An 18629-nucleotide genomic window follows, 5' to 3' on the forward strand; every position below is an offset into this window, starting at 1 on the left:
GCTATACGTGCAAATAGACGACTGCTTGAAGCCGTGAGCTGCGTCCGAAACTGCGTACTTACCTGCTATATAGTAGCTGAGATGTATTTCTATACATGTATTGTATATATAATAGCTGACATGTATTTCCCCTACTATATACGTGTATTTGGCCTACTATATACGTGTATTTGTATGTAGTAGGTAAGTACGTGGTTTGGGACGCAGCCGTGCGCTCTTGTTTGCCGTTAAATGCTTGAGCGCTGCCGTGTGTGTATGTGTCCTGTCGCAAAATGCGGTGAAAACTCCCACACGATGTTACTTGTGTGATTAAGGTGTGTACATGTCTGTAATGCACTTCCATAATGCGACTAAAACAGGAATACTCCACGTCTTAATTCGATTTGTGTTTACTTCGAGTAGGACTTTAGTCGGATTAGGGTCATCAATAATCACTGTGTACATGGTAGTTTCTTAATCAGAGTATCGTCTTAATTGGGTTAATATCGGATTATTGTTGTCCATGTAAACGTACTGAATGGTATCCGAATAAAATGAAAGAAAATTAGTTTTAACTAAATTATCAATCAGTATCTACAAATTGATCATCTAATATTTTAGTTCTTCTTTTTTTTTTTTGCTTCTGAGCCAAAAGCCAAGATTATTGATGTGGCCTCTGATATTAATCTATAGAGTTGCTGCCCTTTCGATAATAAGTCACAGAAATGAATTAGCCTCCAATTTTATGGCATTTTAAAGAGATTCCAAAAATGCCAACGAGACCTCTAAGCACTCGGCTCAAACATACGAGAGACTTGGCTGGTATGTCAGTGTGTCGTTGGCTGGTATGATAGTGTGCCTGATTTGCCAGTTGGTATTGACTCAGAAGTAAAAGTAGAAAGTCAGAGGTTCCATTTCAGGTGGGTATCATGGGAAATGGGCTGGATGGTTACGATACTGCAATGTGCCTTTTACCGAGAAGCCCATTTCCCAAATTGTGGAAGAGGCATCCAATCCATTCATTTTGGCTCGCCTGCAAGCAAGACTATACCCTCTCCTTGTGCCAAGGAAGGCTTGTTAAATGCACCTTCCCAAACACAAACATTATCCCTCTCTTCCTGTACGCGGTTCTACAATGAGAATACGAGCAATGAGTTATCTAGTAGACTATGTCTAAGATTTGAACATCTACAAGTTTCTTTCAAACTCAGATCCTAATTCATGGCGGATAGTTACTGCCCTTGATCACATGAAAGGAAACACTTGTGATTAATTTCAGACTCAGCATCTTAACCAGTGCCAGAGCATTTTGTTTATATTTGAATAGCACATGATGAGGCATTTTAATCACGGGCTGATTCTGATTTTGATGACAGTGTGGAAAGTGGTACACCTACAAGCCATGCAGATTAGATGCTGTAGTTGCCTCTAGTCATATTTTGTGTTTATGATCATAATAAAAATGCAAAAACCCCCCAAAAGAAAACAGCATAAGATCATGGCTTACACAGATATTCGTTTTTGCAGAAATATTTAGATATTTTTCAGGAAGTTTGTAACATCCCGAGAAGTGGTGTAATTGTTTAAAATAAACTCTCTATGCAAATATATCTAAACAAAATAAGCTCCTGACATTTCCTTTTGAATACCCTGTGTGCGCTCGCTCAGCACAGTGACATATCACTAATTAAATAATATTAGATTGCAATTATAGATACATTTCATATTGATATGTTAGTGGTAGAATTAATCAGCTGTCTGACAGAACTAATAACAGATATGTTTCCTTGTCTCTACAATTGTAGTTATATCAGAAAAATAATCAATCTTGCATTGAATTATCTTCATTTCCATCTATCCATCCATTTTCCATATCACTTATCCTACACAGGGTCATGGGGAGCCTGGAGCCTATCCCAGGGGACTCGGGGCACACCCGGGACGGGGTGCCAACCCATCTCAGCATCTTTATATCTTGTTTTTAAGTTATATAATTGATTTTGTTAATTACATAAGGTTGTGTTTCTGAAAAAATTGAGCGTTTTATTCACATTTACTAGCCACACGTGGGTTGTTTGTTCATATTTAGTCAGTTTTCCTTATTTAGTAGTCGTGTGAAGTAGCTTATTTATGCATGTGAATTAGGGTGACATCTATAGTGTACATCCATAAAGAAATGAGACAGGAGTCAGGGATTTATCATTTTCCCCTTAAGTCTGAGCTAAGACAGCATCTTGACAGGCAGTAATGAAAAAGCCATTTGGAAGCAGAGTTAAAATTTGGGTTTGAGAACTGATTTTGAATGTCACACACTCTTTTGTGTGACTTTATGACATTAGGCAATAATGAGAAAGGTTACATGTAAACCTACACAAAGATAGAGCCTTTATAATAAATTCACTGCAATTGACCCCAGTGTATTATAGTTCAAATAGTATTATTATGGTTTTATTATTTAGTATAATTACTATAGTTCATATAGTAGAGTATATTAGAGTTCAAAAGCCTATTATATTCTTGCAGACAGGATTCCATCTAGCACTAAACGGGTTTTTCAGTTTGCATATTTGGGAATAGCAGATATTTTGCTTTACAAAAAGAAGTTATAAATATGGCCCATAAGATTCAGCCTACCATCGAAAAAACCAGACACCCTGCACTTTATACTTTGCAGAGGTTGGTAGTAATGCGCCTCATTTACTTCGTTACATTAAGAGTAGGTTTAACTGGCCATACTTAAACTCTTACTCGAGTTCATTTTTAATCACAGAAATGTACTTTTACTTCGCTACATTCGGTGGTGTTCCTCCGTTACTGTTAAATATTAATGAATATACAGTATGTGGTTTTGATAATTAGTTTCTATCAGGTATAATGAGGTCACGAGTCTCACGATATGCTGCAGTGGTCTGAATGTGAACGCAACTGCTCACTTTTTGAGTGGCTCAGTCCTGGTGAGGGGGAAGAAGCAAGTGTGTCGAGGGAGGCAGGACACACACACACACACACACACACTTTCTCTTCTGTTCTGCTCCATAGTCTGTTATTTTATTCTGTGTTGTCTTGTTTAAATGCAGATGCTGACAAGTTTGTGTTGTTAACATGTTGTGAAAATAAAGACAGCCAACTGGTTTTTGGGGTGTGTGTGAGGTTTTGTGTTGAAAATGACAGGTTCTGTGTTACTGTACCCATAACCGGACTGGGATATGCTGCTTCATCTTGAACCCAGGTTTTATATCATATAAACAGAACAGACCGACTTTCAAGTAGAGGTGTGACTTGCAGTTCTCCATGCAGTCTGAGATTCAGGATTTTCCCTTCATTTTAATCCTATCCAAAGTACCTAGTAACATGCTACTTGAGTAGCTGTCTCACTGGATATTTTATTACTCTTACTCAAGTAATTATTAACATTACTACTTTTACTGTTACTTGAGTAATTATTTGTATAAGTAGTTTTACTTGTACTTGAGTAAAGCTTTTGGCTACGCTACCCACGTCTGATACTTTGAGATGGAAAAGAATGGATGGCTGAATGGCAGGTTAACTGAATGTTCAGAGATTGAGTTTAATGGTCAGTTATGAACACTGATTGATGGTTGAAGCTCTATACGCTGCTAGTCTGGTGGGCGGGGCTTACATGAGTGGGTTTATGAGGCTTACCAAAAGATTGACAGTGCAGCTCATGCGGTTGTTACGGCTGTCATCGCTCATCACTGTGCGGTAGTCAAGGAGACGTTCCAATAGTCCAGTCACCAAGGAAACAAAGTTGCGCACCTCTGACAAAAGGTGGAGTCGCTCCTGGGCACACTCTAATAAACTACAGGTATACACACACACACACACACACACACACACACTCACCATTTAGGAATATATATACACTCAAATAAAAATTAATGAGCACACACACACACACACACACACACACAGTAGAAGTAGATGGGTGCTTTGACCCAGGTCTATCAGAAAGCACAGGTGTGTGTTTTTTTAGGTGCAAAGTCATGTTTCAGCTACCAGACACTAAAGATAAATCAGATCAGACAGTGTGTGTGTATGTGTGTGTGCGTGTGTGTGTGTGTGTGTTAACAAACGAGACAGAAATAAAAGTGTCAGCTACAGTGTGTATGTGTGTATAGGGGATAGGTACATGCTCTGCAATAGCTCCATGTATCTAACGTCTCCTCCCCCTCCTTCCACCTCGTGATCCAACTTGAGGATGATTTCATTCTCAAACTAAAAACATGAGACAGAAAGAGTGCAAGAGAGAGAGAGAAAGAGAGCGGGGGGAAGAGTAATATCAGTTGTCAGTACAACTATGCATTTGAGCATAAATATGAATATTTGCAGCATATGATATTTATCCATCATTCATCTTTGTGTGTGTGTGTGTGTACGTACTTTCCTAAAGTGTCCTGTGTGATTGTGTTCACAGAGCATCATATCAAAGAAGATGGGTATTGTAGCTCTGCGAAGTTCTTCTTCAGGGATTAGAGTCATCTCCAGTATCGGGCCCACCATTCCGGGAATAAAACATATCTTATTCACCTCTACAACACACACACACACACACACACACACACACACACACAGCTTTGAAACAGGCATGCAGTAGAAAGTCAGTTTGTTTGCACTCTTATGAAAGTTCTCCTGCAGAGAAATTGACCTGCTGCACTCCAAGCTGTACAGCAAAGGTTTAACTAAGCTTAACTACACTGACACTGCAACCATGATTGATCCCTATTTTCTACCAAACTCATAATTTCAATTTTCATAATTTGTCCCCGAGGCCTGCCTCTGGGTTACTCCTCTGTAACTCCCTCTATTAGAAACAGCTCAAGTGCACTAAGAATCAGCCCTGATGGAAACATGATGAGACACCAGTTCGGTCTCTGTTGCCTCAAGTGTTTCAAAAGTGGAGCAGTACGGCTACAGGTCTGCTTCCTTCATCATGATGACAGTCTAATGTATTCTTCAAGGGTTGTTAGCTTGCTAAAAGGTTTACTTGGACCCACACTGTTGTACATTAAACTACATTAAACCTACAGTAAACTGGGTGAGTGGGATTCATTAATAGGGATGTGACCTTGACTTGGATAACCTGGACTGACTACCTCACTCCTTTAGTCATTTATACTAATTTGACAGAAATCAGAAGAAAAAAAAAAACAATTACCAGTCTACATTTTAAGTGTAATTGATTAGCTGCCAGTAAACTTTGTGCCTTCAACCAACTGACATGACACACATATCATGATGAATAAAAGATATACGGTGTGATGTTTATCAGTGCTATTCCACTCCTCTCATGTAGTACAAATTCAGAGAAACAAGACATTTCAAACAAAAGCTGATTAAGGACTTTTGTCTGAAACATATACAGTACAGTATGTGGGAGGAAACCAGAGAAAAGCCACAATGACACACCGAGAACCTAAGAAACGCCACGCAAACAATAATCCAAGTTCAGGATCGAACCAGTAATGATGGATTCATCCGTTCCATCCATCCATCCATCCTGTTTAGATATTGCTTATCCTACGCAGGGTCACAGGGGAGCCTGGAGTCTATCCCAGAGAACCCTGGGGGGGACAAAGCAGGGTTCTGATGCAAACCTATTGCAGGGCATAATCGGACACACATTCACACACTACGGACAATTTGGAAATGCCAATCGGCCTACAACGCATGTCTTTGGACTGGGGGAGGAACCCGGAGTACCCAGAGGAAATCCCCAAAGCACGGGGAGAACATGCAAACTCCACACACACAGGGCGGAGGCGGGACTCAAAACCCCAACATGATAACCACTAAGTCAGTATAATCCGCATAAATAACTGAAAAACCAAAATCTCCCACAGGCATTCAACTGGGATTAGATCTGAGGAGGCGACAGCATATCATTTTCATCCTCATCAAACCACTCCCATCAGGACAGAAATGTTTAATCATAGATAAAGGTCATCCTTCTTCCTTCTACAGCATAACAGAGCCACTGTTTTTTTTTTCCTTTAAATTTGTCGCTTGTCTATGTATGTCTGCACAGACAGACACATAATGTATATACACAAACTTACCCAACCTGTACCACATGTCTCTGATAGCAAAACCAATCTTTCTTCTCATGTCTCCATACCTGAGAAACAAAACAAAAACACAACAGTGTAAAAATAGAGAGAACAGATCTCATTTCATCGAAATCTCTGTGTGTCTGTTGCAGTAGCTGATTTCCAGATTTCATACTGTACAGTACATACTGACACTGTGATTAAGAGTGTGTGTGTGTGTGTGTGTGTGTGTGTGTGTGTGCGTGTGTGTGGCCTTTGGTGTCTCACTTTGCCAGTAACTTGTTTCTCTTAGTCGGGGAGAAGTGCTGGAGCTGCAAAGACTCCTGGGTAATAAATGCCACAGCCAAATGGAAATAGTTATTCCACAGCTGCAAAAAAGGGGATGGAGAGAGAGAGAGAGAGATTAGAAAGTAAAAAAGATATAATGATTCTGTTCTGATTTTAGTAGCTTAATTGCTCAAATGTACACTTTTATGAATCTATGCAACTAATAATAGAATCAGGGTGTCATTTAAATTCTGAGGAGCACACATGAGCAGCTCGCTGATCGTCAAGCAGGCAAAACAACATGAGGTAGCGCGTAAAAAAGCAGCTGCTGATACAGTACTACTTGGCAGTTGTCCAAAACATACTCACACTGTATCACTTTCCTACACTGCAACACACACTCCCTCACTAAATGAAAACTTCAACAGACTGTAAGCAGAGGGAAATCATAGAATTTTGACACATGCGCACACCTGCACTTCAAAGTCATTGTTGTCCAGAAACTTTTGGTTCATGGTGTCAGCGTAGGTGTTGATGGCGTGGAGAAACACTCTGATGAGAAAATGAGAGCTTCAGTAATCTTTTCATCTAAATGAATCCCACACATTTTACATATAATATGATAAGCGCGTGCACGCACACACACACACACACACACACACACACACACACAGCTTCGATATATTTGCAACTTACAGTTTTTTAGAAGCTCACTGACACAGATCCACTATATACAGTTCCTATAATGATGCTGTAGATGTGTTCTTTTTCATGCTTTACTCCCACTTATAATGACTGTATGTGTGTGTGTGTGTGTGAGTGTGTGTGTGTGTGTGTCCTCACCTGTTTTGCACCATGATCATGGTGATCCAGTCAGAAGGATAAACATGTTTTCCAATCAAATCCTTGAACAGCAGAAATGTCTCCATCAAAAAGTCCTAGTAAAGCAAATATCAAACGTTTATACACATTTATACACGTGCGCATATTTGGCATGTGAGGGTGTAAAATAAAATCCGTATCCTAATTACAGTACATGTTTTTCTTTAGCAATCTGGACCCTGATTTTGAATGACAAACTTGTACTTTAGAACTTTATTTCTCCCTTAATATGATATTTTCCTGAAACCTATCAGACAACAAAGAAGCAGTGTGTATGTGTGTGTGTGTGTACTCTCACCACTAGGTCACTCGTGCCCCCGAAGGTCTCAATGTAGCTGGAATAATGTCGATCATCCATCTGACTCAATATAGCAGTCATACAGGCCACCACACGAGACTGAGAGAGAGAGAGAGAGACAGAGAGAAGATGATTGAGGACAAAGTGGTCCATTAGCGGTGGGACAGCAACTAATCAAAAGCTCTGACACACTTTTTCGACAGAAAGATGAGGAAAGTCAACAATCAACTTTTTCCATCATTCAAACTGAATCTGCACCTCCTCTCACTGCCCTCTATCCCTGCCTGTCTTCTCCTCCCCCTCATCTCCCATATCTCCCTCTATTGTACCTTTCTCTTCTTTAGGTGACATGGTGCGGATGTGAGAGGATGATGAATTGGAGAGGAGGAGGAAGAAAAAGTTAAGGGTGACAGATGGATGTTTGCAGATGGTAAGATAAGGGTGATTATTTAACTAGGTCGATGTGTGCATGTGTGAAGCTGTGCATATGAGTGTATGTGTGTGTGTGTGTGTGTGTTCATGCATGGCCTTCTTGCCTTTTTTTAATGGTGGGTAATTCGTGTGACTCTGAGGTCACAATATTACATGCCAGGCTAAAATCTCATATTTATCAGCTCTGCAATGAAACTGTTAGTGTTGAGCAATGTATTATATCACAATGTCTCATTAATGGTATAATAAGAATGGCATACACACACACACACACACACACGCTCACACACCCATTCAAACACTACGGACAATTCGGAAGTGCCAGTCAGCCTACAACACATGTCTTTGCACTTGGGAGGAAACCGGAGTACCCGGAGGAAACCCCCGAAGCACAGGGAGATCATGTAAACTCTGCACACACTGGACGGAGGTATGAATCGAATCCCCGACCCTGGAGGTACGAGGCAAACCTGTTAACCACTAAGCCACTGCACAGTGGCCCCCAAACCAGTTGACTCCAACTACATACTATGCATTAGCAAACTCTCTAACTCTGTTTTTATTGCAATACAAAAATGCGTTTAGAGTCGGTAACCGCTGTGTGGAGAATTGCTTCATCATTAAATCAGTTCAGGCTGAAATGTTCAACTACTTGTGTCTTCCACAGAGAATGACAAATAAACCCCAAAGCAGCTTTAGTCTCCGAGGGTCATCGGAGTGGAATTTAATCCTCACACCTTTTATACTGTGTATAGTAATTAAGCCACTGAAGATAGGGAATCATAGAGGAAATTTAATTAAGGGATAAAGAACATGCAGTTCATTATCTGATAAAGGACCCCTGTGTAGCTCTGCCCTTTAAAACCACACTTACAATCTTACAGACGTCAGCTCTGCTAGTGGCCTTCAGCTTCAAACATGATGATCTGAATTTCATCGCATGCTGTACGAGAATAGAGAGGAAGCTATACGGTACACATACCATTTCAGGATGGATAATCCAAGAGGTGGAAAGATAAAACAGACTATAATTCATTGCATCTTCCCAAACAAGTTTTATCTTCTGCAGCTTTATCTAAAGATGGGATAAACATGTGAAATGATAGGTAATGTGCGATAGGATTTTGCTTCTAAATTGTTGCATCATACTACACACAATATATTACTTTAAAGGATTACAGATTGTGGAGCTGAACCAAAACCTGGTGGGGGGTACATATGTGCACACAATATGTGAACAAACATATCCATTATTAAAAAGAGCCTTGCACAGACTCGCAAAGACAAAGAACAAGAGAGTGAATTTAGAGCTTAAAGCTCTTATAAAACCAGGAACTGAGGACTTATAGGAAAACACACACATACACACACACATACACACACACACACACACACACACACACACACACACACACACACACACACACACACAGTGATATATGTGCTTTCAAAATAGTCAGTAATGCAAAGAGAACTTCTAAATCTTTCGCTCGACACCTCACCCTGCTTCCTCCCTCCCAACACACACACACACACACACACACACACAAACCCAGGTGCTCTGGGGATAAAGCAGAAAAATAAAATGTAATCTGTATTATGTAACAAATCTCATTAAATAGAAGAGTCATCTACATGGGCAGATGGCTCACCCTGCAGAACGAGCCCAACACCAGACACAAAAATCAGCGTGCACTCTTAGCATTGTACATAGAAACAGACATGCACACAAAATTTGACACAAAACCTTGCTTCTGGTGCTGCAGTTATGTAAGTAACACACTAGAGTGTCTTTTTCAGTTTCTAAAATATCACAGTGGGCGGTACAGCGGCACAGCAGGTCACAGCTCCAGGGTCCTCGGTTCGATCCGGAGCTCAGGTTAACGTCTGTGTTCTCCATGTCTTGGGTTCTCAGGTTTCCTTCCACTCTTCAACAATACTGTATGCCAGTAGGTAAATTGGTTACGCTAAATTTCCTCTAGGTGTGAATGTGTGAGAGAGAGAGAGAGAGAGAGAGTGAGTGAGTGTGTGTGTGTGTGTGTGTGTGTGTGTGTGTGTGTGTGTGTGTGTGTGTGTGTGTGTGTGTGTGTGTGTGTGTGTGTGTGTGTGTGTGCGCGCACACACAGGATCATGCAATGGACTAGTGTCCTATCCAGGGTGTATTCTGCCTCGTGCGCAGTGTTCCTGAGAGACGCTCTGGACCCACTGTGACCCTGATCAGGATTAAATGGTTACTGTAGATGAATGAATGAAAATATCAGAATGAAAGAAAAATAAGCTTCAAGAGTTGTGTCTTTCAAGCCCAACAATGATGCAGGCGACACCCAACATGCATTGGATCCAGTCAGACTCTGTCATACACACCTTCTTTTTTCAAACACCAAGAAGGGAGAGATATTTATGTATTACTTTGCACATTGCACAGTTCACAGGTTCAGCTAGAACCTTATAATTCAACAGTATTTTGTTCACTGAATTTAAACCATATATATATAAATGAACCTAAAAACCTTAGAGGGTCCAGGATCACCAGTTATTTTTTTTGTTTAGTTTTTTTTTCATTTATAGTATTTGGCAGACACTCTTATCCAGAGCAACTTATATTTATCTCATTCATACATCTGAGCAGTTGAGGATTAAGGGCCTTGCTCAAGGGCCGAACAGTGTCAGTGTGGCAATGCTGGGGTTTGAACTCACGACCTTCTGAGCAGTAGACCAACACCTTAACCACTGACCTACCACTGCACACATTTTTTTGTTTGTCTGGGTATTTGTTTGTTTTTTTTCTTATTCCGCTCCTACTGTATATTTATTAACCTATTTCACATTAATCAAATGTGTTTACTCCAAACTTCAAGTGAGAATCTAAAGTTCCCCTGCCCTTTCAACCGTATGACAGATGCTTAATTGCACAAAGCCCTGAAGAATTTATTTCCTGCTAAAATCTTTACATTATGTAGAGTTAATTAACAAATTAACCACATTATTGTGGTTAATTTGTGGTAGGAAATAATTTTTTCAGTGCATTTGTGGTACCTACAAAATTTGTTCACCGACCGTCCATCAAAAGGAACAGTTTTTTTCTATCCCCACACAGCATGGTTCTAATTCATACCCAAGTCTGAACTTCTGTGATCCCAACACCATTCTGACTTTACAGCTCTCTCTCTCTCTCTCTCTCACACACACACACACACACACACACACACACACACACACACATTTCCGTATCAGTTCTTCAGATCCTTCTCTGGTCTCACTCCCTCCTCCTTCAGGTCATAGCCCCATTTCTAAACAGCAATCTTCATTCTCCATCTTTGCCAAAATGGAATATTTAAGCTACATGACTTTTGAGGGCACTGGCACACAGACATGCATACACACACACACACACACACACACACACACACACACACCATGTAAGCGTAAACACCAAAGTCAGCCTGCAATATGGGAAATTTGGGGGCGGGGGAGGGGGTTGAGGGTGAGAAGGAACTGAGCAAAGACAACGGACAAATCAGATGCCACTGCTTGGCCCTTGAGCAAGGCCCATAACCGTCAACTGTTCAGTTGTAAAAATGAGATAAATGTAATTTGCTCTGGATAAGGCTGTCTGCCAAATGCCATTAATATAAAAGATCGCAGACTAGACTGATACATGTTCCTTGGCCCCGTCTTCATAGCTTCATAGCTTAATGACTTATTTGTGTGACACAGAAAAGCACCAGATTTAAAGGTGGAGTCAGAGATATTTAAAGCAAAACACTTTTCTAATATTATAACAAATATATAACAATTCAAATATCTGCTCAGAGGAGAAACTTTGGCTACTTTGGTACACCAAACTCTGAAAACTGTTGAAACAACAAAAACAACAAAAACAACAAAACTACGAACCACTAACATTCACTATATCAGAACACTTACCTATCAATCATGCTGCCTGTTATATATATTAAATCTTGTACTATTATTCCTGATGTTCTAGCTTAGGCAGCACCTAAGGCAAAAGATGATGTATTTGCTTGGATTTAGAATTTCAAAACAGCTAGATTTAGCTAATTCCTACCAAAATCCCTCAGTATCAGTCTCACCAGGCACAATTCTATGCCACACCACCAGAGGTCCTCATCGCCTTCACCTACTCTCACCTGTAGCTCTTCCGTAGTTACTTACAGATTATATACCCTAATGCTTAGATAGCTCATTGCAAAGTCTTGTCCTCCTTTGAAATGCATGACTCAGCCTTTTTGCCCAGGTATGTTTCTCTGGGTTTTGTTTGTTTCTTTGTTTGTTTGTTTGTTTGTTTGTTTTTTAAGGTTAAGGTTATCCCCATTGTCTAGTTCTTTGGATTTGTTTGCTAGTCTAAGTGATTTTGGGCTTTGACTTCTGTGCACGACTTTGTTAATACTGATTACATTTTTGACTCTGGTTTTATAAACTCTGCCCTTTGATCCAACTACCGATTTGTATGTAGTACATCACGCTAACTATCCCTTCAAGACGTTTAATTTGTCTTTATTGTGTTACTTACATTTTTCCGTCCCAGTATTTTGAATCCGCAATCTTGCATCGTTCTCACACTTGCATCTATCGATTCTATCAGTTCTGTCACTACACTAGCCAGAATGCATTACTCATAAAGTATATGCCATACAATCATCGCAGAATCCTTCAGCTTTCTTATTTCCTTTGGGAGACCCCTCTACAGGGTTCTGGGTCCCAGTGTTATGGGGTGTGTAATCATGTCTTCAACAGATGCATCAATAGTTAGTTTTTTATTATGACTCCATCCTGTGAAATACACTCTTGGAGTCTCAAACATCTATAAAACATTAAAGATCTTCCTGGAATATTATGATTCACTGTAGATGCATATGGTTATTAATTAACACCAGAAGACAGATGAGATACCAGTTCAAAAAGATCTGAGCAGCGTTATGGAAAAAAGCCGCACTGCTGATGTCCCTTTCTCTGTATGGAAAAGAAACTGACAGGCTTCAACCTTTATGTGCCCTTCTGCAGCGTCTGATCTACAGTACGTAGAGCCTTCTGTTTACTATCCTGTACATCATTTTAAGGATTTGCAGTAAAAAAAAAAAGAAAAGACAGAGACGGATGAGAATAAAAAAAGGCAGGACTACAGGGACAAAAATAAAATGCATAGGTTAAAACAATGACAGAGGAGAAAAGGAAGATGGAAACGACAGATATATAAAAGAGACGTACTGCAGAAATAGAGGTGTATGAAAATGCCTGATGAGACCGAGTGCATATGTGATGATGAGAAAGAAAGAGCGAGAAAGCGGAAGACAGTCCACAGGTACTCATTAGACATGTCAGTGGCTGGAGGGCTCAGCTAAGAACAGGCAGCCCTGAGAGAGTGAGAGTGTATGTGTATGTGTGTGTGTGTGTGTGTGTGTGTGTGTGTGTGTGTGTGTGTGTGTAATGGAAAAGGGAGTTTTACGGTCTACTCTTCTTTTGTCCTGATTTCAGTTCACTGCCGTCTTCCCTCAGGCTGCCAGACCCAACAACCTCATCTACATCTTTTCTCCCTCTGCTGATGTCTCTTTCCTCCGTGCCCCTTTGTTCCGCTTCACCATTTCTCATTCTCTCCAAACACACACCTTCTGTTGCTCCCACATTTTATTTTTCCCGTCAACCGTCTTTTTACCAACCCTCTTTACCCCCTCACACACACACACACACACACACACACACACGCCCCCTCATGTCTGTCTCAAGTAATATTACGTGATCTCATCACAGTTTGGAATCGAATTAAAGTGAGCAAACAGCAGCAACTCCTACATTCTTCACCCTGACCGTGGGTGTGCGTCTGACATTCTAAATGCTAATGAAACACTCTATGTGTGTGTGTGTGTGTGTGAGTGAGCAAGTACAAGCCCCAAAAAGTTGGGACGCTGTGTAAAATGTACATAAATGTAAATAAAAACAGAATGCCATGATTTGAATAACAAAAAAATGTGTTATTCATAATAGAACATAGAAAACATATCAAATGTTTAAATGGAGGACTCGTACCATTTTAAGAAAAAAAATAAGGTAATTTTGAATGTGATGGCTGCAACACGTCTCAAAAAAGTTGGGACAGAGGCAACAAGAGGCTGGAAAAGTAAGTGTTACTAAAAAGAAACAGCTGGTGGTAATTGGCAGCAGGGCAGTAACATGACTGGGTATAAAACGAGTATCTTCGAGAGGCAGAGTCTTTCAGAAATTAAGATGGGATGGAATCTGGATGGAAGAATATGTTGCTCTAAAACCAGTATATACCTTTCAGCATTGATGTTGCCTTTCCAGATGTGCAAGCTGCCCATTCCATAAGCACTAATGCACCCTCATACCATCAGAGTTGCAGGCTTTTGAACTGAGCGCTGATAACAAGGCAGATGGTCCCTCTCCTCTTTAGTCCTCTTTAGTTTAGAGGACGCGGCGTCCATGGTTTCCAAAAAGGATTTCAAATTCTCATAAGAAGCTATGAAAGCGGTGAACGTGGTGCTCTGTACCGAAAGAAGTGGAGAGCAGCGTGCAAGCATGCGGACCCTTCCCCAAGCCAGGACAGCCACTAGGAAAGAAGAACTCCACCTAGCTGCCTGTTTTGGGAGGTGGGAGTAAACTGGCGAACCCAGAGGAAACGACTGCATAGATGTGAAGAACATGCAAAAACACTTCACAGTTTCACAGTAACCTGAGCCAAGTATTGAAATGAGGACTCTGGGGGTGTGAGGTGACAGTGCTACCTGCTGCACCACCTTGCTGCCTATTGTTGAAGATTTGATCAAATTGAATTATTGAATTGAATCACAATTTCAGCATGGAATCCATGTGTGAAATTTAACTTCATAAACACCCCCACAAAGATAGTATTACAGAACTGTAGCGTTATTCTACACGCACAAGCTGTTTCCTTCATCACAGAGGTTACTTAAGATATACACAAGGTGAGAGCTAACACCTCTGGTCCCATTGTGCAACGCTGCTTATTTTGAGCCGTGATTAGAACGCACTGACACTTCATTTATCTTCAGATATCCTCAGTGAGAAAAAACTCATATGCACGTAGATACAGATTAAAAAAAAAAAATCAATATAACACCGGTAGCGATGGATGTGCACGTACTTTCCTTGGTCTTTTCCTCCACAAATATGATCCACAACATATAGCTTTTTGGTTCAATTACTTTTCAACAGGTACCATTTTTTACACACCCGCTCTCTGACCTTCCTCTCCTTCACCCTCATCCTTTCTGTAGCTCTGCTCCTCTCTAATGATGGTCTACTGTCTCAGACACATAACTCCCACCTGTGTAAAATTAAAAACTGCAACCGCTACAGAGAAGAGTCAGGAAGGTAAAACCATGTGTGCGCACACACACACACACACACACACACACACACACACACAGTGCTACCTGTGCTTGTCCTGAGAGTTGGGACTTTTATACAAGCACAGGAGATCTGTACTACACACCAATGTATCAGAGCAAAGCGTTAAAACCAGGACACACATTAGGATTAAGACACACACACACACACATAGTGCTCCCAGTGCTTGTCCAGAGAGTTGGGACTTCTATACAGGCACAGGAGATCTGTACTACACGCCAATGTATCAGAGCAGAGCGTTAAAAAACAAGGACACACATTAGGATTAAGACACACACAGACACACACACACACAGAGCTTGCACTGGGAGAGTGAGCAAGGGAGGGAGGAAGGAAAGGAGGGAGAGAGGGAGGAACGAAAAGGCTCATTTAACGAGTAGACAGAGGCAGATGTACACTGGAGAGAGTGAGAGGTGTGATGGAAAGCTGACCGGAAATAAAAAGAGAAAAAAAAAAAGAATCAGCATGGGAGAAAAGAAAAAGAAGATTTATGATATACTCCAGTTTTGGAAGGAAAGATTAACAAGGAAGGAGAATATTAATGAAAAGGAGTGAGAAACGGACTGAATGAGAGAAAGCAAGGGATACGGCGCACTCATATACTGAGGTCAGTACTTTATAATGCTTATACTGTATGTGTTTGTGTGTGTGTGTGTGTGTGTGTGTGTGTGTGTGTGATATTAACTTACACTGGTGGAATAAGAAACACATTCCTATAATTTTCATTCATGCAATTAAAAATAGTTTTAAATGTATTATTATTATTATTATTATTATTATTAGCATCTCAGTGCAAAGCTGAGTTCTTCAGGTTTTGTACAAAAACCAGTCAGACAATTGAATTCAAATGAAACCATGTATGTAACTATAACTTTATAGTTATATAAACAAAACATTGTAGAATTGTGATTATAATAAACTCTAGACTTTACTCAAAAACTTTATGTCCTGTAGCGTAATACAAGATCCAACATGATTCCTATTGAACTGGTTCCTGTTAACGTTTGATCAAATCTATCTATCTATCTATCTATCTATCTATCCATCTGTCTATCTGTACATCGCAGTTTAATATGAGTTAGTAGGGAAGTAGTGATGTCACAGGATTTGGTGTAATCTGCGTAATGGTTTAAAGGCAGTGTGTGTGTGTGTGTGTGTGTGTGTGTGTGTGAGAGAGAGAGAGTTCTCATAATGCATGTAAAAGCAGGTGTGTAATCCCACACATCTGTGAAAGACAGCTCCAATGCTTCAGACTGTGTGTTCTGTCTCTACTTTTTCTCATTAGGAGTCTGTCCTAATTTGTTTTTGTTTTTTTAGACACATTTACACCACAGTTACAGTGGTATAATTTCTCAGTCACATGACAAGCTGTGTTTTTGGAACTTCAAGAGAGAAGTATAAAGTATATAACGTGTGCATGTATTTTCTGCATACATTTTAATATATTCACATTCCACATTTCTATGAATGTAAACCGAGTTTGCTGAGAAAAGCCCTGATTTTCAATACAAAAGGTCTTAGAATGAAACTGTTACATATGAAAATAAAGTGTGCATCTGTTAATTATTCTGCTGTATTTGATGAATATTACATAACATATTATATGTTTTTTGAGTACTTCACCACCAACACGTATCTTGTGACGTCACTGCTGTCTATGTATATGTCCTATTGTCCTTTCCGAAGTCTTGCCTGCGTTTCCTGTAGTACATAAGTACTGTAAATTAGAATATATAAATAAGTAACTGCAGTATTCTGTATTTCTGCTGTTTTCATTCATACACTTGCTAGTGATATTGCTTAGAGATTCTCCAACAGTGCTCCTCTTTCACTTGCTCTGAATATGATTCTCACAAAAACCCTTAATAAACATGCATAGCAATTACGCCCCCTCCTCCCCGGTCTCCATTACAAAACAGTTTTCCTTATAAATAGCTGTGCAGAAAAAATGGGGTCGGATATAAACTGATTACTGTTTATTTCTGTCCAGGAAACTGGACGTTGTTAAGAGCTTCCGCAGTATTGTCTCAGGATTTTTCAATTGGGCTTTTCTTAGAGCAGTAAGTGTGTGTAGAATCGCTCTAAAGCTTGTTAGTGTATGCTTTCAGCTGAGAAATGACTTAGGCATGTATTTAGTGTCCTTAGAGACTTCTCTGTGTGCAAACAAATGTAATAGTTTAGACTTATACACTGGTTAATGCATATGTTTGGCTCACAGCCGTGTGACACCGCATCTCCCTCTTGTCTAGTCTATTCAACGTAAACACACATACCATTAGAGGGGCATTGCATATTCTGTACGAGATCTCCAAACCCATCTTGTGCTCATACACTCTCTGCTGCACTACACTGAGCAACACACACACACACACACACACACACACACGCATTCTCAAAGGCACACTGAAGTGGCGAGAAAAGGCGAAGCGAAGTACACCGGTTTCAGACAGAGAGGAGGAGAGTGGGAGGAAGGAAGAAGAAAGAAGATGAGTTCATCTAGATGAGGAGAACAGGTTTTTGGGGGTGTCACATAATCCTCCCATTCGCTTCCTGTTTTCCTGAACAGTCACACTGTTCCTTGTTAATAGTCTCGTTACGTCTCTCCATACGTTACCCGAGTACATGTACCCTGCTGTCTGTCAGTGTGTTATTCGAATGCTTTCGAAAACTAATGAGCCTATACTTTTATGCTGATCATTATCAGTGGCACTACAGAACATGAAAGCTGTACTGCTTTCTTAAGTGATATAATTACAAGGAATGACCTTAAAAGGGTTCAGATTTTTTTTCATTTATTTACCCGCAGTCATTTTGTGTGGGGTGCTGATATTTAGGTGCATCTGCGTATATACAGACGGGGACGCTGTGGGCATTTTGCTGGTATGGTTTGGGTCTACATGTTCCTTTAAAGCGGGTTTCCATTTGGCTATACTTCATTTTCAGAGGCACAGCTTTGTAAATTAGCCACAATCCTCCACATTGCCACTATTTCCATTCCACGGCCAAGCATGCCATATTTAAGTATTCATTCTGCAGGTACTTGTGAGCCAAGCCAGGAAATAATTCGGATCACTGATTGATAAAAACAGAAACACAGACATCCTGAATAATGCCTCTGGCTAGAATGGCTTCTCCTTCATTATCATAATCATTATTCTGAATGATTTTAGTTGTCTAATAATTTAATAAGTATTAAATGACAATTTCAAAACTGTTCAGATTTTACTTATTTACCTACTGAATTGTTTTCCTATTGCTAGTTAGTTTGATATTACATTTCTTCCCGAGACCGGCAG

The 18629-nt window shown here is 40.2% G+C and overlaps 1 protein-coding gene and 1 long non-coding RNA gene across 3 annotated transcripts in view; one reads left to right on the forward strand and one right to left on the reverse strand.

Annotated features, from left to right (window-relative positions):
• The window catches only part of LOC128618716 (dedicator of cytokinesis protein 2), a 131755-nt gene that overhangs the window by 12857 nt on the left and 100269 nt on the right, over positions 1–18629 (reverse strand). For both annotated transcript variants that reach the window (XM_053642516.1, XM_053642515.1), the window contains exons 27-34: positions 7495–7593; positions 7158–7252; positions 6788–6866; positions 6315–6415; positions 6057–6115; positions 4381–4529; positions 4130–4215; positions 3643–3799 (exon numbers count right to left, since the gene is read on the reverse strand). In XM_053642516.1, the coding sequence (XP_053498491.1) occupies positions 3643–3799; positions 4130–4215; positions 4381–4529; positions 6057–6115; positions 6315–6415; positions 6788–6866; positions 7158–7252; positions 7495–7593 (825 nt within the window). The remainder of the gene's footprint in view (positions 1–3642; positions 3800–4129; positions 4216–4380; positions 4530–6056; positions 6116–6314; positions 6416–6787; positions 6867–7157; positions 7253–7494; positions 7594–18629) is intronic.
• The window catches only part of LOC128618717 (uncharacterized), an 81443-nt gene continuing 78534 nt past the window's right edge, over positions 15721–18629 (forward strand). Inside the window, exon 1 of the long non-coding RNA XR_008387779.1 lies at positions 15721–15940. This is a non-coding gene — a long non-coding RNA (uncharacterized LOC128618717). The remainder of the gene's footprint in view (positions 15941–18629) is intronic.

The sequence above is a fragment of the Ictalurus furcatus genome, chromosome 14 (genome assembly GCF_023375685.1).
Source record: "Ictalurus furcatus strain D&B chromosome 14, Billie_1.0, whole genome shotgun sequence".
Lineage (NCBI taxonomy): Eukaryota > Metazoa > Chordata > Actinopteri > Siluriformes > Ictaluridae > Ictalurus > Ictalurus furcatus.